Consider the following 26873-nt stretch of genomic DNA (forward strand, 5'->3'; position numbering starts at 1 on the left):
TGTACGAAGCCCTGGTGTGAAACCTGGACAAATAACATTTCCAGTGTTCCTGAAGGGCTGTTCTGGACAAAGGTATTATGCTCCATTCTAAAGCAAGGACTTTTCTTGGGAATATTCTGGTGGCAGCTCATGCTCCTTTGCTGATTGCAGCTGCAGCAGTAGCACATGGAGAGAAGTTGTTTGGCAAAGAGGATCCTGAACTATTCAGAATATCCTGTTTTCCTGACAGCAATATGAAGCCAATGTAAAAGGTGGGCATATAGCTCAGCAACAAGTCAAAATGAAAGTAACAGCAAAAGCCTACAAAGGGATGTGTTGAGCTCCTATTTATCAAAGAATTTTTTTCTCCCAAAACTGTTATGTCAGGGTAAAATACTTTTTATTTTTGTAAATTATTTTCTACGTTGTCACATACATGTACAAGTTGCAGTATTTATTAGCCTTGACGTTTTATTTTGCTTTTGTTTAGGCTGCTTCCCTGAAGGACAAATGGGGTCTGGGCTACAAACCCAGCTATAACCGATCTAAGAGTATTTCAGCCTCAGGAAGACCGCCTCTAAAGAGAATGGACAGAGCAAGGTACAGTGGTTTTAGCAAATGACTACATTTGAGAGGATGAAATTTTGAACAGAATTAGAATAGGGTATATTTGTGATAAGGGTGGGTGTGCATGTGTGTGGCTGTGTGTCTTTAAAAGTGTTCATGACAATCTTTCGAAAAGATGGAGTGGGTTTGTTTTCTTTTAAATCTCACTTTTTAAAATATTTTAGTTGGGCAAAAGCTAAAATTGTTTTACATAGAAACTATAGCTTTATATTGAAACTATAGATGGGTGGGTTTTTGGTTGTAGCCGTGTTGGTTTAAGGACATAGGCAGACAAGACTCCAAGGAATGAAAGAAGCTAAAACTGAGGCCTTGGAGTCTCAGAACAGCAGAGACTCCCTATGCCTGAAGAAGGGTGACTGCACCCGAAAGCTTGCCAAGAACTTTTTTCCAACTACTCAGTTGGTCTAATAAAAGATATCATGTGTACTCAAAGATCCTTGCCTGAAACTATAGATATGTATTTATTCATATGTTCTTTGATGATGAGTGTCTTTACCTTTTTCAAAAGGTTTGCTTACAAGAGTTTCTCAGTATGGATGGTTCTTAGCTTTCAAATCTGATCTCCCTAACAGAGTTGCTAAGGTCCATAGTTTTGCCTTCTAGCCCATATTTAAAGCTGAAAAATCTGCTGTGCTTTCAATCTAAAGCATAGAAGTAAATGTGTGCAGACTGCGTCTTACCAGAAATTGTCAATGAAATTAAGAAAGCTGAAGAAATGGGTTTTAGCTCGTCTGCCATGTAATCCGAAACTGTCTTGTTCACATATCGTTAACAACAGTTTAAGCCTGGATAACCATATTGAGATGATGTACAAGCAGAACAGACTCCATTTCATTCTCTGAAAGCTATACTCGCCTAATAAAACTACAGAGTAAAAGGTAGCACACTTGATAAATAGTAAAATAAGCATATATGATTTTCAATGTGCTCAAGGAGCAGATCAATTGAGGAGCAAAAGTTTCACCCCACAGGACTTCTTAGAACCAGATTTCAAAGTTCTGTTCTGGAGGGATTTCTTATAATTCTAAGGATCTTCTTTAGCTGATAATAACTCCTGTTCGGGAAAGACAAAGTGGTTCAAAATATTGGGTGAATTAAACCTTTAAAAAATTGCTAACAGAGTAGAAAACAGATTCTTCAATCTCAGAATAGCAAATTGTTTTAAACAAAATAATTCAAAATAAATTCCTCAGCTGCTTTTCTTGCAAGTTTAAAGTTTCTTCTGATCTAGTTAGTATTGCTATAGACAGAAACAATGTAGATTTGAACACCAGCTCATCTTACCTCCCCTTTTTAATAAAATCACCTTCAGGAGATTCAGGATTTTACTGGAAAGATCATTGAACAAGTATGGTGTTGTGTAATGTACTCTTTTTTGTTGGGCCTATCAAATATTTAAGATTTCTCAAAAAGGCTCAGGGGTGACCTTGTGGCAGCCTATAAGTATAATAAGGGAATCTGGGGGAACGCCTGTTCACCAGAGCACTCCAACAGATGACAAGTTCCAGTGGTCACAAATTCCTCCAAGACCATGTTAGGCTGGACATAAGGAAAAACTTCTTTACTGTCCGAGTCCTCAAGGCCTGGAATAGACTCCCTCTGGAGGTGGTGCAAGCACCTACTTTGGACTCTTTTAAGAAATGTTTGGACGCTTATCTTGCTGGGATCCTTTGACCCTAGCCTACTTCCTGCCCCTGGGGCAGGGGGCTGGACTCGGTGATCTTCTGAGGTCCCTTCCAGCCCTAATGTCTATGAAATCTATGAAAATGAATAGCAAATTTCCTTTTCAGATAAGATTAGAATATTTTCTCTTTTTGCTCAATCACAAAATAACTCAGTCTTCCAGTTTTATTTGCAATCCTCATCACAAATTGATCACTTCCTGTTATTTGTTGTTTTTACCTCTTAGCCCCTACTTCACAAATCCAGAAAGATGTTTAAATTTTAGGATAAATTAGCCAACAGCAAACTATTTGCCAAATATAATTTTCATCATTTTTTCCCTTGTGTGCCTTAAATACTTATTTACTGGTTCAGTACCTATTTTTTTTTTTATAAAATGTTAAGCACAAGTTGTTTCTTATTTCTTATATCCTTATTTATTTTTAGCAGTGAGTTTGCAATGTCATGATTCTGTTTGTAGACAAGTACATGATTCCATTAAGTTTAAAACTTCAATAGATGTTTTGGGTTTTTTTGTCCGTCTTTTAGCTCTCGACTAGGAGACAATGAAGAACTCCCAGAAATCCGTGTAGATGCAGCATCTCCTGGACCTAGAGTAACGTTTAACATACAAGACCCTGTAAGATATACCCTATATACTATAATAATTAGTGTGCTTTGCTATAATAATTAGGACCATGCTGATAAACTTCTTAGACATACCTGAGAGAGACTTAAAAATCAAACTTTTTATCAGTCTTAGTACTCTGCCTAAACATTTTCTGTAGACATTACCATATTTTTTTCACATACAGCGTGCCCTTGCATACAGCCTGTACTTTGTTTTGGAAGGGCAACCTGAAGAAGAGAAAAGATTAGTCCTTTCTGACTGAGGTAGCAGCAACTAGGGAGCCAAACCTGCTTCCAAGTCTGTTGCTACCCTTTGTGCTGGATGGGGTCTGTGGATGTAACCCAGTGGACCAGATCTGTGGCTACATGCCAAGTCTGAACAGAAGCCCTGACTCCAGTGTGCCAGGTTCAGGGCCACATGCTGGTTGGACCTGGTGCGGCAAGTCTGGTGCCGTGCAAACCCAGCATGCCAGCTCTAGACCTACGTGCTGGGCCTGATGTCTTGTAGTGGCCTCGGGGCTATCCTGTATGCAGGGGGGCTCCCTATGGGCCTGGACATTTGGTGGCAGGGAAGTGTGGTGGCAGTGGTAATTGTGGTGGCTCCCAGAACTGTGGCAGTTAATGCTGTCATCACTCCCCCGCTACTAAATTTTCATAATTTTTCTCACATATAGTGCAACCCCACTTCTCACCAGCTGGTTTTGGATAAAAAAATATGGGCTGTGAGAGAAAATACAGCAATAGAAACATTGAAAAAAATTTTTTTTTTGTGAGATTTGATTTATATTGTTAAAAGGGTATACCTTCATGCTATTCAGAAATTGGCATGTATGCAAAAAAAAAGGAAACTTTTTTGCTACTTTTAACAGAGTTTACAATAGTTGCATGGTAATTTTGTATGTTAGCTGTGCTCACAGTTTTGGCGATAGATATTAATAAAATAAAAGCAAAATGGTTCAGAGTTTTCTTGACACGTACACATTTGTTTAACAAGCATTAGTAAAATGTTGGTCTTTCTTCTATTACAGTATTTTTTCTCCCTTTAAATGTTACCTTTATATTGGTTTTGCATTGTTCAGATTCTATTAGTTGTTTTAATTCATATTTTTCTTTTTATTTTTAATTAAGTCGAATAAAAGAGTTTTGGGGAATGCCCAACAATCCAGCTGTCCCAGGGAAGGGTATTTTCAGGTACTTGTAAGCAGAAGCATATATTTTACCATACAACTAATTAACCTCCAGGAAGCTACTTCTTAGTTACCTGTCTCTTTCAAATTCAGCTATTTCAAAGCAGAATGTATGCCATTTTTAAAGATTTAAAATATAAACATGTAAAAAGATGTAGATGAATGCGCACAATTTTTGATGAATCTCCAAGTCTGCTCACAATTTCATTCCTTGAATTTGCAGCCTTTGTAAAGTTAGTAATAAGTTATATTTGTATATTTATGAACAAAAGTCTTCACCAAGCCCTGACCATAACTACCTCAAGGCAAGCTTTGAACCATCCAGATTTGCAAGGCAAGTGTTGCCACAGAGTTCTCTGCATTGCATTTTCATCATTTTTACAGCATGTCTGAAGAGTACAGGCATTAACATTGATACAAAACAACTGCAAGGTGTAAAGCTAACAAGCATCATTTTTTTTTCTTTATTTCTTATAAACCCAGCAAGGTGTGCATCCAGTCTCCTTTTGAAGATCTCCAGGGTAGGTGCCTGCACCACCCCCACTGGGAATATATTCCAGAGTCTGGTCACATGAACCGTGAAAATGGAGCAGTGTAACTGTTATTTGTCAAAATTGGTGCCTACTTAAAAATAAAACAAAATAAATGAAAACCCTCTAATTTTTTTAAAAAGGATGCTTGAGCTATACTAAATGAGAGCAAAACACTAAAACTCCCATCCTTTAGAAAAAAAGAGTCGACACTTTTTGAAAGAAAACCATTTAACATTTTCCCTTCCAATTTTTCCCTTCTTTTTATAGAGGTCTTACAATGGACTGGTTTAATTGGTCACCAACACTGCTAAAATGACCAAATTTCTAAAGGGGGGAAAAATGAAAGGCAGAATTTCTGGTTGATTTCTTTTTACATATGTTTTAATATGGAATATTTTAACATTTCCATTCATTTTTATATCAATTTTAAACACTTTTCTTTAGCTAGGAAAAATTGATGGATAATAAAAAGGGTGAAGGGTTGAGTGCTAATAGCTTTCTGAAGGTAGGATGAAATTTATCAAAGAATTTCAATTCAGACTCTAATCTTGAATGTTGAAACACCACTATGCAGTTCTATATCACCAATGCTCACCAGACTTTATCGTCCACCTACCTGTATGTGTTGGTGTTTATTCATGCCAAGTGCACTAAAACGTATCTAGGAGGCCACATCTAGAAATTTTCCCTGAAATTGCCACCATTCATGTCAATTTTATTCAACATTTTAAAAAGAACTGAATAGTACTACAAGATATGGTAATACTGTACATTCTGTGCTAGCACTTTGCATGTACTTTCACTAACAGACTTCTATGTATTGCTCTAATTTACAGATGATCATGGTGATTTTTGCATTCTGCATTATGTGCATTTTTTGCTTTTAAAACCTGTTTTACTTCATTGAAGTGTTTACATTCAAACTGTTGGACTGTCATAATGAAAGTTTTGATCAGCGCTCAATACTGTTTAATTACCTAGCTAATAAATTCAACACATTACTAATGCAATGGTAAATGTTCTCCAATCTTATTCATTTTTCTTTTATGTGTTTCATTCCACACGTTCCTAAATCCAACACTTCTGTCTGTTCAGTATAAGGAACCTGAGCTTTAAGGGGTTTTAAAAGGTTTCTTCATTTTTTTAAGTTTAACTTCTGCTTAATCACTGTAAATCCCACAGCAACTGTGAAATTTAATATCTTTTTGTCTTTTTACAATCAGTTTCCAGAGGAGACAGAACTGGATCTTTTGTCAGTAACCATTGATGGTCCATCCCATTACTCATCCCCTAGTGAAGGATCATGCTCAGTATTCAATTCACCCAAAACTCCAGTAGTCTACTCACCAAGCATTCCCTTCCAGCCTGAAGAGGGACGACGGGATGACAGCTTGTCTTCAACCAGTGAAGACTCTGAGAAGGATGATGACCATGAGAGAGAGAAGCCTTATTTTTATAGGAAACCACAGTAAGCAGTTTATAAAATGGAATCTTCATGAGGGCTGTAAAAAGAAAATATTGAAAAGTTGATATTTTTAGAACTAGAAAAGCTGGTACTGACCCAGGATCTAAATCTTGCCTGTTTAGGCCTCTAGTAGTCTAGGCCCCCAAGGGGGAAGGTATTTTTTTTATGATCACTTTTATTTACAGCTTTTTTTTTTTTTTTTTAAACAAAAGTACAGTAAAATTAACAATAACTTATACAATACAATATCATTTATGGTTATTGGTAAAAACGTACAATAAGATTACACATTCTACAAGTTCTACAATGGAATCAAAGCATAGTATATGATGATACAAAAATAGATAAAATTAAGCAATATATATTAGCAGAGTTAAAAAAATAAAAACAGGAAAATTCTATTTGATTTTAGTGCTTAATCTTTGTTCAAGTAATGAAAATATACTTAGGGAGTATAGGAAAGGCTGTAAATTATTATAGAGGAGCCAAATTGTGCTTTAGTCATTAACTCAGTAGTTTAAATTTTCTACTATTTTCCACTTCTTCAAAAAATGAACAAGACCCTTGATAGTGATTTAAGTAATTTATCTCATTTAGGAACATATCATATTTATTTATGGGGTCTAACACCATCTGCCCATAACAGGAGTTTTTATACATGATCTGGGGGTGGGGGAGGGCATTTTAATTACAGCGGCCCTGAGAGTTTGTCAAATGAGCTTTAGTTAAAGCTCCCCTGTCACCATTTTGAAGCATGGTGATAGACGAGATGCTGATAGACAACATGCGGAGGCTGACTGGAGCACACTAGTTAGCTTGCTCCAGCAGACTCAATTAATCGAGTCTGCTCCAACGTGCTGTAATCGCAGCATGTTGGAGCAGCCTCTGGGTACATCTACAGGTACCCTACAACTGCCGATTTTCATTAGTGAATCTCAGTCTAGTATTGACTCTCACTGTTCGCAGTTTTGTACTTCAGGTACGTAGATTTCTGAACCAAAGGAGTGCTTTATTAATCTCAAAAAGAAAGAAATCCATAAAATTTCACTGCCAACATATCCTTCTGTATGTTGGCATGTTTATTTAAAACAAGATCTAACTTTAGGGGAAATAGTCAGTGACTGACAGCATGTTTCTCAGGCCATCTGTCTGCACAAGAATATATGTTGTTAAACCATTCATGTAAAGGTTTAGTTGGATAAAGAGAGGCTTCTAATAATGTATTTCTTAAGGTAATTGATAGGAGTATAAGCTCTGATATTTTTTTTTCCTTTTTTTAATCCAATAGTTTGAATTCTTAATTGTGCTTAAGTGCTCACATTAAGCAGCTCCTTTTCAGATTGCATGTGCCTGCTTTTTTCCCCTGCCCTGCCACCTGTCCCCCCATCATATAATTAAGTATAAAAGCCACATTAAAAAGTCATTAGAATGTTTTTTTATTTTTGATTGAGCCATTGGATCACCATAGTTCTACTCCATACAATAAAATGGACTCTACCTTAGTGCTGCCAATACCACATTTTACCTGTCTTATTGTAAAACTTAAAACCAAAACTTCATGCCCATTTAGCTTTAAAGCTTACATTTTCAGTGTGCTTTTCCAGATCAGAAATTGCTTGAATTAGATTCCAAGGTATTTAAAAAAACAAACAAAAAACCCCAAATCTCACTTCCAGCTTTCATTCCCAAAATAACAGTGCCTCAAATTTAGCAGGAATGATTTTCAAGCTATTTGAGAGAGAGTACTGTTTTAAAGTATTTAATAACCTTTGGATGCCTTTCTGGGATTCTGATATTAATAGCATGTCAATTACAAGCGAGACAGGGATAAAATCATTCAATATAGTGGGTAAGTGGAATCGAATCCAAAACATGTGCTAACAAGGAATAGAGCTGTCCAACTTCTGAGACCCTACTATCCAGAAGCTGTATGGATACTCCCTTGCACAGCACACCCACGTATGCTCTGGGGCGCTCCTCCACCTCTGCACTGCACAACATCTCATTGTGATGTGTGCCCGCCCCACTGATATGATCCCTCCCCGACATGGCCATGATCCCCCTCCTGCATCCACCCCCACTTTCATCCACCCTATCCAGGCTTGGCCCTGAACTCACTTTCAGCTCTCTACACTGGTACATGGCCCAGTCTCCTGGGGCAACGGTAGGAAGCAGTAGCTGGAGGATGGAAGGGGAGCCTGGAGACTCCCGCTTCAATAGCAGCTGAAGCAAAGACAGGACCTGGGTGAGAACAGCTGGGTGAGAGTCTAGGGGTTGCATAATTTACCCATTTCAGGTCACTACTTACACAGCCCTGGTTTTGATCATTCAGGAATAGATTAAAAAGTAGTGGAGAAAGCAGGCATCTTTGTTGTACCCCTGTCTTAGCTGGAAAACTACTGGCCAGAGCACTGCTGTTTTAGAATAGTAAGCAATGATTAACTGTAGGAGAGCTTTATCCATTGATGTCACTACCAGTTTCTTCCATTATTTTAATCAATCAATGATGTCCTAAACCTCCCTGTATATCAATGAAATCTACATATAAATAATTTTAGCTTTTTATCTATTTGGATGCCAAATAATACAGCACTAAACAGTGGTCCATATAAAATAGACTTGACTAAAATTGGCCTGCTTTTTTCACAGAATGTTATTTTCAGAAATCTATGTTTGTAGATGAGAGAGTAAGTATCTCCCAAATATTTTGCCTGGAATATGTGTAAGACTGATAGGACAATATGCTGCAGGATCTCTTATCACCATTTTATTTTTTTTAAATATGGACTACTATTTTTGTTCCAGTGTTAGGATAAATGCCTTCAAAATAATTATAGACAATTTTATTTGTCAAAATTGGACATCACCAATCAATGAATTCCTTGAAGATTTCTGGAGGAAGAAAGTTGAGGCTAGGAGTTTTTCCATTTCTGTCAGGATATATATGATCTTACTTCAGACTAAAAGATAAGGTAATAATCTGCTTGTGATTTAACAGATAATTCCCTCAGCAAACAGCCACCATTGCCCTAACCAGCTGTCAGTGGGTTGTTAAACTTGTTTTGTTTATTTTAAACGAAACCAGTGTTTCTTCAGCAGTATGAGCCTTGGGGATTAAGCTAAAATGTTATGTCCTTTTGCCTATAATAAGGGCCCTACCAAATTCATGGCAGAAGACGCTGCTCTGCATCTCCTTTACTTTGCAGGTTCCCTTGCATGCCTAATCCCCACCCCCCAGCTGATTGGTGGAGGGACCCCACTTACAGCTTACTCCTGATTTGCAGAGAAGTGAAAACATGGTGCCCTTTTTGCCTCCCTGCCATTTTTGCCTCCCTGACAGTCAGCAGCAAGCAGGGGGCTGCTGAGGCCCCTTGGCCAGTCAGTGGTAGGAGGCAACAAGAGCACCATATTTAAAACCGTAAAACCGCAGTGTTTGCCTCCCCACCTGTCAGAAGTGGGCCACAAGCAGGGCTCCACCCCTAATCACTGCTGGGGGTTTGTGTGGGGTAGCCTACAAGATTAAAGGAGCCTCATTGCAGCCCACTTCTGCCATGAATTTGGTAGGGCCCTAGCTAATATTTGAAAAAAAATAAAAATAAATAAAAAGGTTGATTAACTTTATTTTGCCCTATAGCTACCAGCTCCTCCATCATTTGATACCATTTCTTTTTCTATCACTTCTCTTTTTCTTTTAATCTTCTTGAACTTTTGGAAGCTAGTACAACCATTTTTGGACTTGTATTCCTCCAAGTTTTCTATTAAGGAGTCGACCTTTGAGCAGTACTTGCATGGTGTAGGCCACCAATGCCTATTCCCTACAAAGATGCTCTCTTTTGTGAGAGCATTATTCAGCTTTTGGACAACCACTTCATACTGACTAATTGCTTCTTGGGGTTCTTTTTCTTTGAGAATGTGAGGTAAGTGGCCTGAGAGAGTATTTTTAAATAGGGCAACACACTTCTCTTAACTCAGCATTCCATTTAGTTCTCTTTTTATTTACAACTTCTAAACTGGGGGCTAGTTGTATAGTAGATAGGTAAGAGTCAAAATCCTAATGACATTTTTAAAGAGGGATAAGTGGTCACTCTCTATGCAGGGTAGAATTTGAAATAACTTAGACTTATACCACATCTGTGGTTATCTTTGTATATAGTCCTTTGTACTTGCTCCTTTAGAGCCTCTCTACATGTGCAGGTAGAGACAGAATGGGTGTAATGCCCGATGCATACAATTGCACCTCCTGCTGTGCCATGTGCGTGGCTCCCACTGCATGCACTGCCTGCCTCCTCTGCCTGCTACAGTTGGGGTCCCCCTGCATCAGCAAGAAGCCAAGCTCCCAAGGCTAGGAGCTCCTAGCCATGGAGATGCCCCACACACCTCTGGGGATGGGAGACATGGCTGCTGTGATCTCCCAGGCCCAGAGGTTTGGGGAAACCCCCATGGCTGTGAGATCCCAGCTTTCATGGTCTCTTAGTCTTGAGGGTACATGAAACCTCAGTTTCAAGACTCCCAACCCCAGCTGGGCACAGTGCACCCCTGCGGCGGGGAGACTTTGCTATATGTGCTTATTAAAGCTGGACACCAACCAGCTATAAAGCTAGTTCATATTTTCGAGGTCTAACTTTATAGCTGGTTGGACCTTTTTATGGCATGATAGGTACTTTGCATGTGTAGCTGGTTTCAGTTAATTGCACACTTAACAAGTGCGCAATACTGGTAACATGTAGATGGGACCTTAGTTATGATGAATGTGAATCCTCAGATGTATCCTTTTCAGTCCATCTGTTAAATATTGTAAAATTTGCTTTTGCATTAAATTTTGGGAAGCATCACCTTCCTTCATTTGATGACTTATTCCATTGGGATTCTGGAAGAATTCCCTGTTTACATCTCCATTATCATGGATATTGGGGCCACTAATTCTAGTCTTTAAATCACATGCTATTATTATTTAAAACTTAAATTGTAAAATATTTTGAGCTCTCAGTCTCTTGTTTCTAGTTCTAATAGAGCTGTGCTTGATAAAAAATAGAAGTTTGTTTTATTCAGAGACTGCCAATTCATCAGCTGTAATTAAAATTACCACTTTCAGAGTTTTTGTTTTTTAGATCTACTCTTTTAAAATTCTGTATTAATTTTTCCAGATATTGCATTTAATTAAATATTATGTGCTTCTAGGTTGCTTTTTAAATCACAGATTTATTTCTTGATCACTGTTAGGTTGTTCAGAAGTAGAATATTTCTATTTTCTTTAATCATAGCAACAATTAAAGACATGAAAGAGACTTTGGGACCTTGATGATCTGAGGCATCCTTGTTGCCTGCCTTTTCCCATTGTAGGGTTGATTCATGTATCCAGATTTCAACTCCTAGGAGTATAGAGCCAGGCACTGAATTAAAATTGTCACTGAAATTAGAATCAAGAGTAAGGGATAGTTGATGATTTCATAAATCTGTATTAAAATTTCCTTTTTCCTTGGTACCCAAACTTGTCGGTGTGATTTTTCTTCTTCGTTGACCTTTTCTTCCAACGTCTCTCTCTAAATTTGTCTAAATTGTATCATTGGACTTTTAGGTGGGGGTTTTACTGGGTTGAAAGGAAGAGGTTCTTTTAATTTTCTTAATAGCTATTAGCTAGATCTCTAGTTACTGACTGCAAGGTGTGGAAAAAACAAAGGGTGCTTCCATTATGGATGGACTAATGATTGTATTTACAAAAGCTGAAAGGGCACAGGCCTGGGTAGAGCTGCCACATATATGCAGATCTTGGAGTTTTTATTTAATGACAGTTGTTGAAAGCCTTTGTCTGATTTGAATATTAGAAGAAGAAATAAATAAGACAAGTATTTGAGAGATGTTTTGTGACCAAAGGTGAATAATTATTTTTTGTGAATCTAATGCAGTGGTTTTCAACCTTTTTTTAAACTTGAGGTACCCCTTCATAACTTCTGTGAATTGAGCAGCATCCCATTCAAGAAAAATATTTAGCTATTATAGTGCTTACATGTTTGAAGGTGGGTCAGGAGGAAGGAAGAGCAGCCAGCAGGGAAGAGCCTGTGCTGCAGTGCGAGGGGGAAGGTGGAGTACCTGGAAGGGAAGAGCCTGCACTAATCTCCTCTCCTGATTGCACCTTTTCAAAGGCTGGCACAGCATCCCAAGTAGTGTTGTAATATCATTTAAAATAGTAGCTGTTCAAACTCTTCTAATTATATCAGTTAACCATGTAACTGATGACGCATATATGGGAATAGCCAGCACCTGTTCTGCTTGCCATAGGGTGAGACACATAGGTGGCAAGTGGAACTCCTGTTCCTGGCCATTGCACCCTACCCTGCCTTCCCTTCCCTTCCTCTCCTCCTCTGGGGAGACAGCTGGTTTGGCTCGGCTTCACCACCTCCTCTTCCCACGCCGGGCCCAGCACTTAAATTTATACAGTGACAGCTGCTGGTGGAAGGGGCAGGAGGTATGCAAATGCAGGCTGAGCTGCCTCAGGGAAGGGTGGTCTGGAAAAGTAGCACTGGTAAACCATGCAATAATTCACACAAGATAGTCTGTTCTAAATTGTTAACTATAATGTATTAACAGTGTAAATATAATTATAGTTTAACTGTTTAATCTTTCACATCCCTAATACCAACTCCCTTGTTGAGAATCACTGATCTAACAGTTACTATCTTAGCAGAGCGTTTTTGGCATATATCTGTATCAACATAATATTATACACTGAATCTTTAGCAATGATACACACATGCATGCAAGTATACGTGTTTTGTTATGTATTCTTCTAACCTACCTCTTGTGTATGGACAGACAAAAGTTACACCCCTTTGGAGGGCATGGGGACTTACAAAAGTGCATCTGATTTAGTTTGTATATCTACTACTGTTCTGAAATAAGTGAAGGTCAGGTGTAATAATTTACTGCTAATTTGAAATACAGATAGTATACATATGTGGAAATTATTGTTGTTTAACTTATTTTACTGAGTGACAGGAATGGGCAGATAAACAATCACACTGAATCAGGTGACACATGATACTGAGGAAGTAAGTTGCCCCACTTTCTGAAATGGTGCAAATGTAAGTCTGTCCTTACCTCTGGTTTACTTGCTATCTTTAGGTTGTAGGACCATGTCTACCTTTGCTTATACAGTGAGCACAACAGGGGCCCAGTCTGATTTAGCAGACAGTAAATATTTAGTGATAATTTGAAGGAGGATGAGCTGCTATGTCACTGTGCACCTCTGAAAATTTACCAAATGGTACCTCTGATAGAAAACTTCTTAAAGTATTCCACATATGGAGTAGCTAAGTTGTCTGCAAATGCATTATTTGGTAATGTTAGAAGTTGTCACAGTGCTAATATTTAATATGCAATTGTTGTTTGTTCAGGAATACCTCTCGTAAGAAAGCAACAGGGTTTGCTGCAGTCCATCAGCTGTTTACTGAACGCTGGCCAACAGCTCCTACCAACAGGAATGTGACTGGCACAACAACAGAAAGAAATATTGACTTTGAACTTGATATTAGAGTTGAAATTGATTGTGGAAAATGTGTGTTGCACCCAACAACACTTCAGCAAGAACATGATGACATTAGTTTAAGAAGGTAAGAAATCTGTTTAGAGACAGTAATGCTACTTTTGTAATTGACAGTAACTTAAGCATAAATCAGAATAATGATTCCATTCATATGAATTAGTGCAGCACAACATATCACATTTATTGATTACTGTGCGTTGACTGATTGGAAAAGCACAGAAACTGTTAATTGCTAACTTTATGGTTTCAGATAGCATCACTTGAAGGTTGCCATGGCATTTAAGTGAATGTCATTGTGATTGAGTTTACATTTATGTTCCAGAGAACATTAAAAATGCCTGCTTGTAAAAGGGGTTGAATTTAATTAGCCACATATTAAGAGACCAGAGTGCAACTGCTTTATTTTTTACCTGTTCTTTATGATTGGAAATGCAAGTCTCCAAAGCACATGGATTCCTTTATTTCCTTTTTACTCTCCTAAGAAATATTTAAATGTACTATTTGAAAAATAACTTGGAAATCTGCATACAGATACTCAAGAATTCCAGCATTTTTTTGTGTTTAAGATAATGTCAGTGTCTGTATGTAGCAGGCTGGTTGACAAAAGATTGCAGCAGACTGCACGCATTCGGCTTTAGCACTCTGCAAGCTTGCAAGGGCTACAGCCCAGCTGCAGGCAGTAGGCACTGACTACAGACTGCCTAGGAGGACTAGGCTAGCTGAGAAGATAATTACCAGCCACAGGACGCTAAAGAGCTCCCAGGAAAGGGAGCTAGGAGAGAGATTCCCAGGGTGACCAGCTGGAGAGACAGATAAAGGGAGAGTTAGGCTCCTGGGGAAAGGAGCCAGAGAATGGGAACTACAAGCTGAGAACTCAGTGAGAGAGAGTGAGAAACAGAGAGAGGGAGTCAATCTGAGGCACAGGGTCTGGGAGAAGACCCAGGGCTGCAAGATCAGAAGCAGCAGCAGCAGCATGTCGCAGAACTGAGTCAAAGACAGCCTGAGACGGAAAACTGCAGTGCAAAGGGGAACCAGGAAGTCAGAGGCAGCTTCTCAGGGGCTGAAGATAAATCAGGACTGTGAGTGCACCCTGTACAGACTATGCTAAGTTTGTAATACTGAGTTCTGATTTGTGTTCTAGTGTTCCTGAGAGGCAAGTGTGCCCAGGAAATAAAGAATTGTGTGAAGTTTAAAGACTGTTTGAGCGAAGCAATAACCCCAAACTCACTACACTATGATAAGGAATACATGAAAAATTTAGAAATGTATCAAATATGCAGCTTGATATTATTGGGTTGCTTTTTTTTATAAAGGACTCCACCCTTTTTAAGCAGTGAAAAAACATACTTGTTAATACAGTATTAGAGCTGTATAAAGACATGCTGTGAATTGCTGTTTGTTTGTAGGAGTTATGATCGGAGTTCCAGAAGTTTAGATCAGGAGTCTCCTTCAAAAAAGAAGAAGTTTCAAACAAACTATGCATCTACTACTCACTTGCTTGCTGGAAAAAAGGTGCCATCATCTCTACAGACAAAGTCTAGTGATCTGGAAACTACAGTATTTTACATTCCTGGCGTGGACGTAAAGGTAAAAATAAAGTATTGTGGGATTAGAAGCTATTTTTTCTCTTCAACTAAGAACTATTATAAGCAAATATATGACTTCCTTTGGATCTAAATTTAGATGATATATTTTTATTATTTTAGTTTGCAGCTTGTATGATTTATATATCAAGTGAGTTTCCTACTTTTTAATGAAGTAAACGAGGTTGTGGATGTGTCATACATATTTAACTCTACTTTTGTTTATAATGTTTTGGAATCATGTATGGCTCAAATTGTTCATGCATAAAGGGAGCAATGCATGTAGCTGATACAAGCTGTGTTTTTAATAGACTTTAAAAAGTACTGTATTTACCTAAATCCAAAATGACTTTGAATTTTAAGACAGCCCCCCAATAATTAGATTTAAAGCATGGAAAATCAAACATTCCTTATAATTTTCCATGTATAGAATCTAATTATTGAGGGGCTGTCTTAAATTTGTGCTTCCCACTGCTGTGGCAGGGAAAGCAGTGATGTAAGGGCATGTAGCTAGACTCGTGGCTCTTGCCCCCCTGCACTGCCTTCTCAACCCTGCCCTACCTGCCACTTACCTTCTGTGGTAGCTCTGGAGCAGTCTGTGGCACTTGCTCTGGCCCTGGCCCAGGCAGGCAGAAGCAGCAGTGAAAGCTTTGATCCAGAGCGTGCTTCTCTTCCTGCTGCACAGTCTCCCTCCGGCAGTCCCACTGTGCAATATACCCTGCATTCTCCCTTTCTACCACATGGTCTCCCTCAGGCCCTCCCACCATGGTCTTCCCTGCACTCCTCCAATTTGTGCCCTTGCCCTCACGGTACAAGCCACCCCACCCTGAGGCTGGCAGCAGGTTGGCTCCAGCTTCTCTTTCTTTAAAAATATTTTTAGGTGTAACATGGGAAAATGTTTCATTTTTGTTTAGTTCTTTCTTGAGATTACACTAAATAAAGAAGCCATTTAGTTCCATGAAAATGTTTGGGTTAAAATAAGATATTTGGTTTGGATGCTTCCCCCCTCTGAGAGATGGTGTGCATGAATATGTACTTACATATCATGGGAAATCAGTTCACTGCATGTGTTACGTATGGAAGTGCAACTCCCACTTTTCTCATTTGGTGAATACAGGGTGGTTAAATGTGTTCCACAAGGTAAATACAGTCCTTCTGGCTTGATGTGGTACTTAATGTTGCTGTGAAAGTCACTTCTTTATGACAACTCTTCCAGAGTAGAGCTAATGGGTGCAATCCCTCTTTGTATCTGATGTTGTGTACTGAAGACCATATTGGGAGGTATGCCCAGTAAAGAGCAGCAAAACTCTCTGTACATATGAGCAAACATATCAACAGTTAAAAACAGAAAAAAACCTCAGTGTTACATGCAAGTCATATGCAACTTGGCTCAGGAATACCAAAATATCAGGCATAGATAAAAGAAGTAATGATTTTTAATTCAGTTTATATTTGTAAAGACCTGCACTAAGTCTTTAAGATGTGGAGAGGCTTCTGGTGCTGATTTGACCAAGGATGTCGAGAAATATTTAATTATTCCAATCATGAAACAGCTCGCTTTAGTAACTTTTAAGCAAATGTAGGGATGCTCAAGTATCACTTGCAGTTTTTGCTCTGCTTAGTAATGCCATCTACAGGGAAAGGGTTGATCTTGTTTACCCAAATCTATAGGGTGCTCATGCCTAAACTGAACCATTTGAGTTTCTTTAAAGGGAGAGGTAAGTGATTTATGCATGACTATATAGCTGTGGGTTGTCTTTAGTGATACTTTTAATGACCTGTATATCTCCCTCTATGTGGCTCTAGAGACAGTAGCACCCTGTAATATGTGCACTGTGCAGCCATGTACTTAATGAGTATTTCTTCCTTCGCTTGGATTCAATTCTGGTTTGTGTGTTGTGAAGTATCACTTTTTCTTGTAAAAGGTTATACATCTTTGTAAATGAAATTCATTGGTTTGTTCCAATTTGTTTTATACATTTTGTATGATTTTATAATTAAAAAAATGCAAAAATGTCTGGAGACAATTGAACGCTCTGCAAATACTAAAAGATCTGCTACTTTTTTGTGAAACTAATTGAATTTGTTTGTTTGCGTTTCAGTTACACTACAACTCGAAGACTTTAAAGACTGAATCTCCAAATACCTCTCGAGGATCCTCTTTGCCAAGAACTCTTTCCAAAGAGTCCAAGCTGTATGGTATGAAAGATACTGCCACATCTCCTCCTTTATGTAGTACTACCCACAGCAAGACTAACACCTTACTTCCTCCCCAACCCCCACCGATCCCATCAGGTACTTGTAGAGATTACCTCTTAAACTGTAACTTTATCTCTTTTTTTTCCTTCATATAATCTACTAGCTTTAGATCTGTGCATTAGATGAATGGCAATACCACAGTATCCTTCTAAATGTTGGCTGCAGAAGCCTAGTTCCAGAAGTGCTTGTGCAGTATGTTAATTGAACCTCTCAAAGCTACCTTTTTAGAGATCTCCTATCCAAGTGGTTCTTAGCATGTCTGTCAGTTGTCATAGTGGATCACAGTAATGACCAGCCATTACTTTTTCCACCTCTTCCTTTAACAACATAAGACTTGGTGGTGGAGGTAAAACTTTGTTAAAAAATATTAGTAGTATTCAGAACTTAAAAACAATAGGTATTAAATCTATGCCGTTCAGGTTACTCACCATTTCCTCTGTTGCATTCTTCCAAGAATGCAACCTGTTTATCATTATTGTCTTGTTTTTGTATTGAAAGTACTTCTTTGAAGAATGCTTCCTTAAATTAGGTTCCTTACTGTGGTGGCAAGCAATTGAGGGGATGGACAAGTTAAAATATCAGACTAATTTATTCAAAACTATCATAAATTAAATTTTAATAATAAGTAAAATTATTTCTGTTTTCAGTTAGAGGTCTGTAGCTTGAAGGTTGCCATATCAGATCTAGAGGTACCTAGATTTAATTTCCATCTTCTATGGGATTCACTTTTCTCTCCTTCAGAGCACATTATTAATCAGTGCCAAAACTCAGTTAAATTGGAAATGTAATAATTGAAAAAGGCTTCTATAAGTAGGTTCAAATTCTGAGAGAGCAGTGAATTGAAATATTTTCTTAATTTTACAAGGTTTTTACTATTTTCTTCCATCACCCTTCTTTTTTCTGGGTCTGAGTATTTGCAAAATATTTTTGGTCTCCCTCAGCCTCTGCTCTGTTGTCTTTCCTTTCAAGCTTGCTCACAATTCTTTACTCTTCAGTTCTTACCCAAATATCTCCCATTTTCTTTTCTGCCACTTCCACATATGTGTCCCTCTAAAACTAATGTTGACAGTCATAGTAGTACTTTTGCCCCTTACTAGACATCTTCTGATTCCGCTAGTTGAGTAAGATTTAAAAAAAACAAACTTTCTGTTATTTTATGTGGAGAGGGAGACTACTCCAGATGGCACTAGCCACAAATAGATTGCATAGCATTAAAGTTCATTGCCAAGTAACTTAGGAACTGAAAGAAGATGAACAAAGAGTGATTGTAACGCTCTATTTTAATCCTTTACTTAACTTTAAATCTTGCTTGTAGAAATCCTGTATAGCCATAATGTTATATTTTGACTTGTGTTCAAATGGCCATTGATTATATGACAGTGAATCCCAATTCAGTAACTGCTTTTTCATCTCTGCTGGTTTTAATTGACCGTATGTATGTAGAAAATAACTGTGCTGATATTATAGCTTCCATACATGATCTTGCCAAAGTTTACTAAGGTCAATTTATTTTCTCATTTTAGTGTGCACAGATTAATAAGTGCAGTTTTTTTTTCCATGGATTTGGAAGATAATTCTCTTATTTCATATAAATGTATGCTTCAGGTACCTTCAAGCTTGGATATTATCAACTGCTGATAGGATATCCTGTTTCAAAATTATGATTTTATTACTTGGGTGATATAGGTTTTGCTTTTAACCCTTAAATGTTTTGGGATTTTTCTCAATTGAAAGCAATATCTTTTTTTCTCCCAAAACTGCATCAAAATTTTCAAGTCATTTTAATTTTCCTTGTTAACTGTATGGAAAACTATAGGCTTGTACATTGTGGCAACTTTTCTTTTGTCTTTTGGAAAAGTTTTGTATTGCTGACTTCAGTGACTTTATTGAAAGTCCAGAGCTGGGTGTGTAAGAAAAGAATTGAACTTTCTGAACTGTATTCGATATCTTATTCACACACATTTCTTAATAAAACCCATATGCTTTTTTCTTCCTAGCTGATTTTCTTAGTGGCTTTTTTCTGATGCAAGTTATTTTCTCTAACTGTTTTGAAATATCTATACCTTATACTTGCATCCAGAGAAATTTAATTCCACTAGACAAATGTGTTCTAAATGTTGCAGCCAAAGGGAAAGGAAGTGGTGGAGTAAAGACTGCTAAACTGTATGCATGGGTTGCACTCCAGTCCTTGCCTGAGGAAATGGTGATTAGCCCCTGCCTACTGGACTTCCTAGAGAAGGCTCTTGAAACCATTCCTATTACACCAATAGAAAGGAACTACACAGGTAACATGGGCTTACTGCTTTTTTCATATATTCCATTATGTAGCTTGTTGGCTTTTTAAATTCTAATGGTATCAAACAAATATTCGCTTTTAAATACCACTTTAATGGTATTTAAAACAAGTATCCTCTTGTATTAACGGTATTTATTAATGGTAATTTATTAATGGTATTTATTAGTTGTATTGATGGTATTTAAAAGAAGTATTCCCTTTTAAATACCACTTTAATGAGTTCTTTCTACTTTTTTAAAGCTGTTAGCTCTCAGGATGATGATATAGGACAGTTTGATATGCAAGATACCTTGGAAGAATCCACAACCTCATTAGTGTCATCATCAACATCGGCATACTCATCATTTCCTGTAGACGTGGTAGTTTATGTGCGAGTTCAGGTGAGATTGTAATACAGTATACACTATGTCATGCAATGCTAATGGCATTCTTTAAAAACACATGAATTTAAAAATTGCTTCTAAACTTGATGCTTTAGAGAAAACTATTCTGAGATCTGCTGCTAGATTAACAAGTGGGAATTTACTTAACTAGAATTAAAAAATAATTGGCTCCAGCAACTGGAATTCAAAAGAAATGAAGAATTTTGAGAACAGTGGCTCTTGATAATTTTAATTCATCACTGCTTTCCTTATTGACAGTGAGATTTGCTATGTTGTGCTGCTGTCAAGCTCTTACAATTTTACAGCCCTTTTCTGACCACCTTGTCTTCCCTAGAGAAAAATTCTTATTCTCATCTTATTCTTCAGAAAATATTAGTTAATGAGCCTCTACATCCAGTGTGTGTATGAACTGATAAGTTTTTTTCTTTTCTATTGCAAAAAGTGTTTCTTCAAAAGCCAGCTTCGAGTGCATTCATAAATTGAGCCATATAAATACAAATGGTATCTTCCACAAGAATTCTAGTCTCTTTCATAAACACAAAAGGCATGTGTTTGCCATTTAAAATGTAAGTTTTGGATCCAGAAGTTGTGGGCTGTTGGATATTGAAAATTTAGACATGTCTGACCTCCCTTCACTTCCCTATACATTAGGATTAAGATGGCAAGTATACCTTTGGGAAGGCCAAACCTTTGACATAGATCAAGTAGTATACTTGGCTATAGCTAATTATTAATGTCCGTTGCTTCACTGTAGTACTGCTATTGTATAGGTACCAAAGCTGAACTTCAGTACCTTTCATGTATGAAGCTGCAATTAATCCAGAGATTTGGATTAACAGAAGTGAACTGGGTTTCACATCCTAATTCTAGGAAGAACAGTTTGTGATTATATTGAAGTTGCTCAAGTTTCAGGCTTCCATAACTGCCATCTGTCCTTTCTTGGTAACAAACCTTTTGGTTTAGATCCCAGAATTGAACATAAACTTTACAGATGGTGAAACAGAAGCTTTTTATTAAAATTGCCCATAGTTATTCTTTGAACTTGGGCTCACAGTGATGTTTTTAGTGTTTTATATTTGTTTTTAGAATCCTTTCTCTTCTCTTTTGTGGCTTAGCCTTCACAGATCAAGTTCAGCTGCTTACCAGTATCAAGAGTAGAGTGCATGCTGAAGTTGCCTTCCTTGGACCTTGTGTTTTCTTCAAACCGAGGAGAATTGGAGTCCTTAGGCACAACGTATCCCACAGAAAATGTGTCAGTTGGTGGATGTACTTCACAAAGTGGATCAAAGAGCTCAGTTAATAAAACTGGGATTCCAGGTAAAGTATGCATTTACCTTATTTGCTCACATATCACATGCTCTCAGGTAAAATGTGCCTCTTGTTTTGGAAGGCAGAAGGCAGAAAAAAAAGATTTTTCTAGAGACATGACTGACTCTGTTGTACAGTAAGTCTTCCAGACAACATAGAGTATCCAGGAAGTGTGGCATTCTAGGAGACATTGGTGAGGCAGAGGAGCTTCCTGGTGTGGCAGAACAGCAACTAGACTAGGTCTGAAACCCATGCAAGGGCAGTAGTAAGCAGTAATACACACCCCAATTTTGAGAACTGATTTTGGGAAAGAGTTCATATGGTATGTGAGTTAACATGGCATTTCATAGGCTAGGGACAGGCATTACACACAAACCGGTTTAAGTGATCAGAAACTGGCTTAAACCTGTAACAGAATGGATGTTCATTGCACATAAACCAGTTTGAAAATGGCTGAAACTGTTTGAGATAAACATGGTTGAATGTAGTATCAGACTTAACTGATTTGGTTCAAACTGGTGTATGCAATGTCTGTCCCAGATCCCTTCCTGGTTTAAGTTAAATCAGACTCTTCCAGCATCCTGGCATGCTCCCTGGGCTGGGTTCTCTGCTCCACAGAAGAGTTGTCGCCTCCACTCTGCTCCCTGGCTGGAGCTCCAGCAGAGACTTCAGGTGTCTGCCTGGCTTCCCCCTACTCCCCCCCACCCCTCACCACTCCCTGCTAAGCAGGGATTCCCCCCTTCCCTCTGCCTTACACAGACACCTCTCAGCATTAGCTAGCAGACCACATGCTGGCTATGGTCTGTGCTGTGGCAGACAGGACAAAGGCAGACAGGACTGTGTTCATTTAGGGCTAAGTTGTTTAAGAAGAGCTTGAACTAATGGAGAGAGGCTTTGTTTTCTCATGGGGTGATAAATAGTGATAACAGAGCTGATAAATGCTGTGTTGTCAACAAGGGGGGGAAAACCCTCCCTAATCAGAGTGTCCTGCTGGGGCCTGGCCACGCCTCCCTTCAGCTCAGCACTATGGAAGGGAAGGGAGGGCTTCTAGCCTGAGCCACTGCAGGCATGTGCCTGCATTTCTGGGATGTCTGTGCAGTTACAAACCGGTTCAGCCTAGCCAGGTTAGACTAACCTGCAAAGATTGAATCAGTTCAGGCTCAGGCTTATTGAATGTCTGTCCCTAGTCATATTGACAGTCTTTTTGCACCAAAACTGCTTCAACTTGCGATGCTTTGGATTTACTCTAGGTTCATCACCTGGGCTAGGGAGCCCTCTTGGCAGAACCCGACATAGCAGTAGTCAATCTGATTTGACTAGTTCTAGCAGCAGTTCATCAGGCCTGAGCTTCACAGCCTGCATGTCTGATTTCTCCCTCTATGTATTTCATCCATATGGAGCAGGGAAGCAAAAATCTGCTGTTACTGGTCTTACTCCTGGATCGGGAGCTCTCGGTACAGAATATTTTATTTTTAAAAATTAATGAACAGTGGCAAAATTTGTTAAGTTTTCACAAACTTTTAAGATTTGAAAAGGCTGCAAAAAGTTAAGTGTGTGTGTGTATGTGTGTGCACGCGTGCACACGCACTGCATTTTGCAGGTTTATATATGTCTGTCCATGAACCTGCAGATGTCAAATACATATGGTTTTATGAAAAAAATGGGTCTTTTTCTGCTAGGAATTTTGGGTTGGACTTTTAAAACACTCATTCAGGTGTTAATATATTACACATTTCAAAGAGGCACAGAAATTTTGGCATTTTGTTTGTTTTTTAATTTTATTAGTTTGTTATTAGTAGCTAAGGCAATGATTATGAGTTTTGGTTGGCCCTGGGAAGATCTAGAAATCATTCTTGATCATGTGTTCATAAAATCAACTTTATACTTTCACTATAGAAACCACTGAAAACATTTGTAAACATACTCTGTGTGTGTGTGTGTGTGTGTGTGTGTGTGTGTGTTTATAATACCAGGACCTGGTATAGAGAATAGAAGGGGCTAATTGTTGCCATGAAGAATGGCTACTATACACAAACTGCTATTAAATGTATTGTGAAGAAACTGAAAACTCTGTTAATTGTAACTTAGAGTAATGACCAACATTTTTCTTATCTTCCCAATGTTGGTTATTACTCTAAGTCCCCAAGCAATTTTTTTTTTCCTACTTCAGTCGCACCTTAAAAGATTTTTCCATTTACATGTTAATTTGAGAAGCTCATTGGAGCTTTGCTCCTTTTTATAGGTAATGTAGATGAGGAACCTACTTCAGTCACTGGCCGGAAGGATTCATTGAGCATTAATCTAGAGTTTGTGAAAGTAAGCTTGTCCAGAATAAGACGTTCAGGTGGTGCTTCGTTTTTTGAGAGTCCCTCTGCAAGCAAAACAACAAGCAAAATGGATACCACGTTAATAAATATATCTGGTATTTATTGGCCATCTCGTTATTCTACTTACATAAATATTGTGCCAGTGATAAGCTCCATTCTGCTTCATCAATCTTGTATAGGTGTTATTTGAAAGCAAATGATGTGCTATACAATAAGATTTTTTTCTTTTAGTGAACGAGTTACCAAGACACATTGGAGTCTTATTACATTCTGGTGATCACAAATGTCTGTTTGTAGGTTTACTTTTTCCTTTCTGCTAGAGACCCATTTAATTTCTAATGGAATGTTTGTTCTAACATGGTTCTTTGACATCACTTTGCATGGATTTTACAGATCATAATTTGGGGGGTAGGGGGAGGGATTCAGCTTGAAGGAATTTTAATCTGGCCCATAATCAGAGAATAAAGAGAATTGTTCAATTTCACCAAAGGCAAGTTAAAAATCATGATGTTTATAAGGTTTTGAGCTGGAAATATCAATTTGTTTGTATTTGCTCAGATAGTTCAAACATTTTTCAATTGTAGTTTTAATCCCAACAATTTTTCACAGCTCCAGTATTACCAACAAAAGTTGTATGTCATTGTTAAACTTAATATTACATAATATGTATGTACTAACTTGAGAGTATATTTTAGTGCAGTCCAAACCAGCATGAACTGTAATTTGTCAATAGCTGGCAAGTTATCAATTGTCTTCAACTATGTGTCTGTGGGCTCCATTCTAGATATGTTTCATGCGTGTAAAAGTGGCATCTTTGAATATCAGTGTCTACTGAATTTTGTGTACATCTGCATATCTCTATTGCCACAACAAGGACATGAGACAGACTGGCTATTATTTTTTATGGGAATGAGACAGAATGAGCAATATCAGCTTGCTCCCCTTTAGTGGAGTCTGCTTCAGTAACAAATTCCATAGCTAATTAAAGATTAACACTCTTCAAATTTTCTCCTTTTTTATTTGCTTTTAATCAATAAAACGTACCTTCTGATCACAAGGGAAGGATTAACCATCCAGGATGGATCCAGCCTCTACTCAGTCGTATTTAGCCAGTGCCCCTACCATCTGGCACACAAAACACAAGGTCAGGGTAGGCAGAAAATCAGAAACATCAGGCAGAGATCCATCCTCAAAGTTATCATTGGTATCAATTGATACTTGGCACCACTTTTTCACAAATGCAAAAGAAATTAGAACCCTGGGAAATGTACAGCTCCTAGCACCAGTCATTCTTGTCCCATAAGTGGCAAACAGTTATTGTTCAGGGTAGAGAATTCTAAGCCAGTTTATGCAAATGGAGGTAAATTAAACCAGCTTAAAACCAGTTCACGTTGTTTCTATACCTAAAACACCCTCCAGAAACTAGTAACTTCCAAATACTATTGACAACAGGTACCATCATTGACTTCAGAATGTAAATGGAAACCTTAATAATACTGATCATTATAATGCTGGAGGAAGTAACTATACCCCAGCACTTCCCTCGGCTCCAGTGCCTATTTTTAAAGTCTTTTTTCTAAGGTGCTGCTTTTCACAGATGCTGACTCTTGTCCTTCAGAACATACCTTCTCTTCTCAGATGAGCTCAAGAGGATTCTCATTGCAGACTAGACATGCATTTTATATCCCAGATTCTCTCCCTTAGACACAGAAAGAGCCCTCTCAGTCTCATAGATCACCTCCAAATATAAGGGAATTGGTCTAAAAAAGGCATGACTTTGCATACATATTCTAGTACTTCAATAAACTGTTCTTACCTGATTTACAGAATTCTGCCATGTATATTCTCATGACAACACATCTGCAACATACCATGTAGGCAAATAAGAAAGTGCCTTCTATGATAGTCTTGGCAGGAGGTGATTGTGTTATAGACATAGTGTGAACAACATGGGGAGACTCCAATAATAGCTCTTCATCATCTAGGAATCAGCAACAACCTAGCAGACTTTCTAAACAGACGATTCATTACAATGCATTAATACTCTCTGAAGAGTTGGCTCATTACACCAGTGTTTCACCTGTGACAACCCATTTTAGGTTTACTTGCAAAAAGAGACTATGCAAAATGTCCAACTTTTTGTTCCAGGTGAGACTTAAGTCTGGGGTCTTTGCAAGATGCCTTTTTAAATCTCATTTCCACTGGTACTATTGATTCCCAGAATGGTATGCAAATCAGGCAGAAAACAGCCACAATGACCCTGATAGCTCTGTATTTCTTAGGACAATTCTGGATAACAGAGCTCCTTGAGATGTCTGTTAATCCTTTGAGACAATTCCACAGAATTAAGAACAGATACTTCATCTAGGCATTAAGGTCATTACCTCTAGCAACCTGGAAGATAACTGATGCCACTGACAGACTATTGCCTTCAAGTGCAAGCAGTCTTTCCACAAAATGGAAATCTCTCCATGAGGAAGACTTAATTTGTTTTAGAATTGGTAGCTCAAAGCAGCCTCAATCCATTGAGGTTACTTTATCCCAAAAATCTTTGACTGAATTTTCTATTTGAAATATTCTGGACTCTTTCTTCCATTAATCACCTGGTAGTGATTGCCTAAACCAGTGGTCTTCAATGTTTATTTGTGTGGACCCCTAAAACATTTTGAATGTGGGTGTACACCCCTTTGAATGGTAAGTGTGGATATTCACATACTTTTGATTGCTCATAATCATCTTTCACGGACCCCTTAGACATAATCAGCAGACCCTCAGGGGTCTTGGACCACAAGTTGAAAACCACTGACCTAGACACTCATGTCAGGCTTGAGGAAATATGCAGGCTGGTCATGGTCCAATGTACATTTCATTTAAAATATTTCAGTCTTACCTGTTTGAGACGCATGTACACTTAAAATGGAACCAGACACTTAGGATAGATAATCTTGAAGAAACGTATGTTTAACTATAAAATAAATCACCATTCTTTGCTCTAGTATTAAGTACAGTGCTGTTTTGTCCATATGATATGATGTTTGTCCATATTGAGTATAAATAGCTGAAAGCTTTTGAAGGGTAAATTCCCAAACATTTA

At 38.1% G+C, this 26873-nt stretch overlaps 1 protein-coding gene across 11 annotated transcripts in view; it reads left to right on the top strand.

The window, feature by feature from the left end:
* BLTP1 (bridge-like lipid transfer protein family member 1) overlaps window positions 1-26873 on the top strand; it is a 248576-nt gene that overhangs the window by 197029 nt on the left and 24674 nt on the right. For 8 of the 11 annotated variants that reach the window (XM_019494555.2, XM_019494560.2, XM_019494590.2 and 5 more), the window contains 12 exons: window positions 470-579; window positions 2818-2908; window positions 4027-4089; window positions 5842-6086; window positions 13475-13690; window positions 15030-15210; window positions 17309-17501; window positions 19589-19750; window positions 20002-20141; window positions 21260-21461; window positions 22703-22906; window positions 23695-23874. In XM_019494555.2, coding sequence (XP_019350100.2) covers window positions 470-579; window positions 2818-2908; window positions 4027-4089; window positions 5842-6086; window positions 13475-13690; window positions 15030-15210; window positions 17309-17501; window positions 19589-19750; window positions 20002-20141; window positions 21260-21461; window positions 22703-22906; window positions 23695-23874 — 1987 coding nt within the window. The remainder of the gene's footprint in view (window positions 1-469; window positions 580-2817; window positions 2909-4026; window positions 4090-5841; window positions 6087-13474; window positions 13691-15029; window positions 15211-17308; window positions 17502-19588; window positions 19751-20001; window positions 20142-21259; window positions 21462-22702; window positions 22907-23694; window positions 23875-26873) is intronic. The other 3 variants (XM_019494584.2, XM_014596215.3, XM_019494587.2) reach the window with 2 other exon arrangements.

Source organism: Alligator mississippiensis, chromosome 2 (genome assembly GCF_030867095.1).
Source record: "Alligator mississippiensis isolate rAllMis1 chromosome 2, rAllMis1, whole genome shotgun sequence".
Taxonomy (NCBI): Eukaryota; Metazoa; Chordata; order Crocodylia; family Alligatoridae; genus Alligator; species Alligator mississippiensis.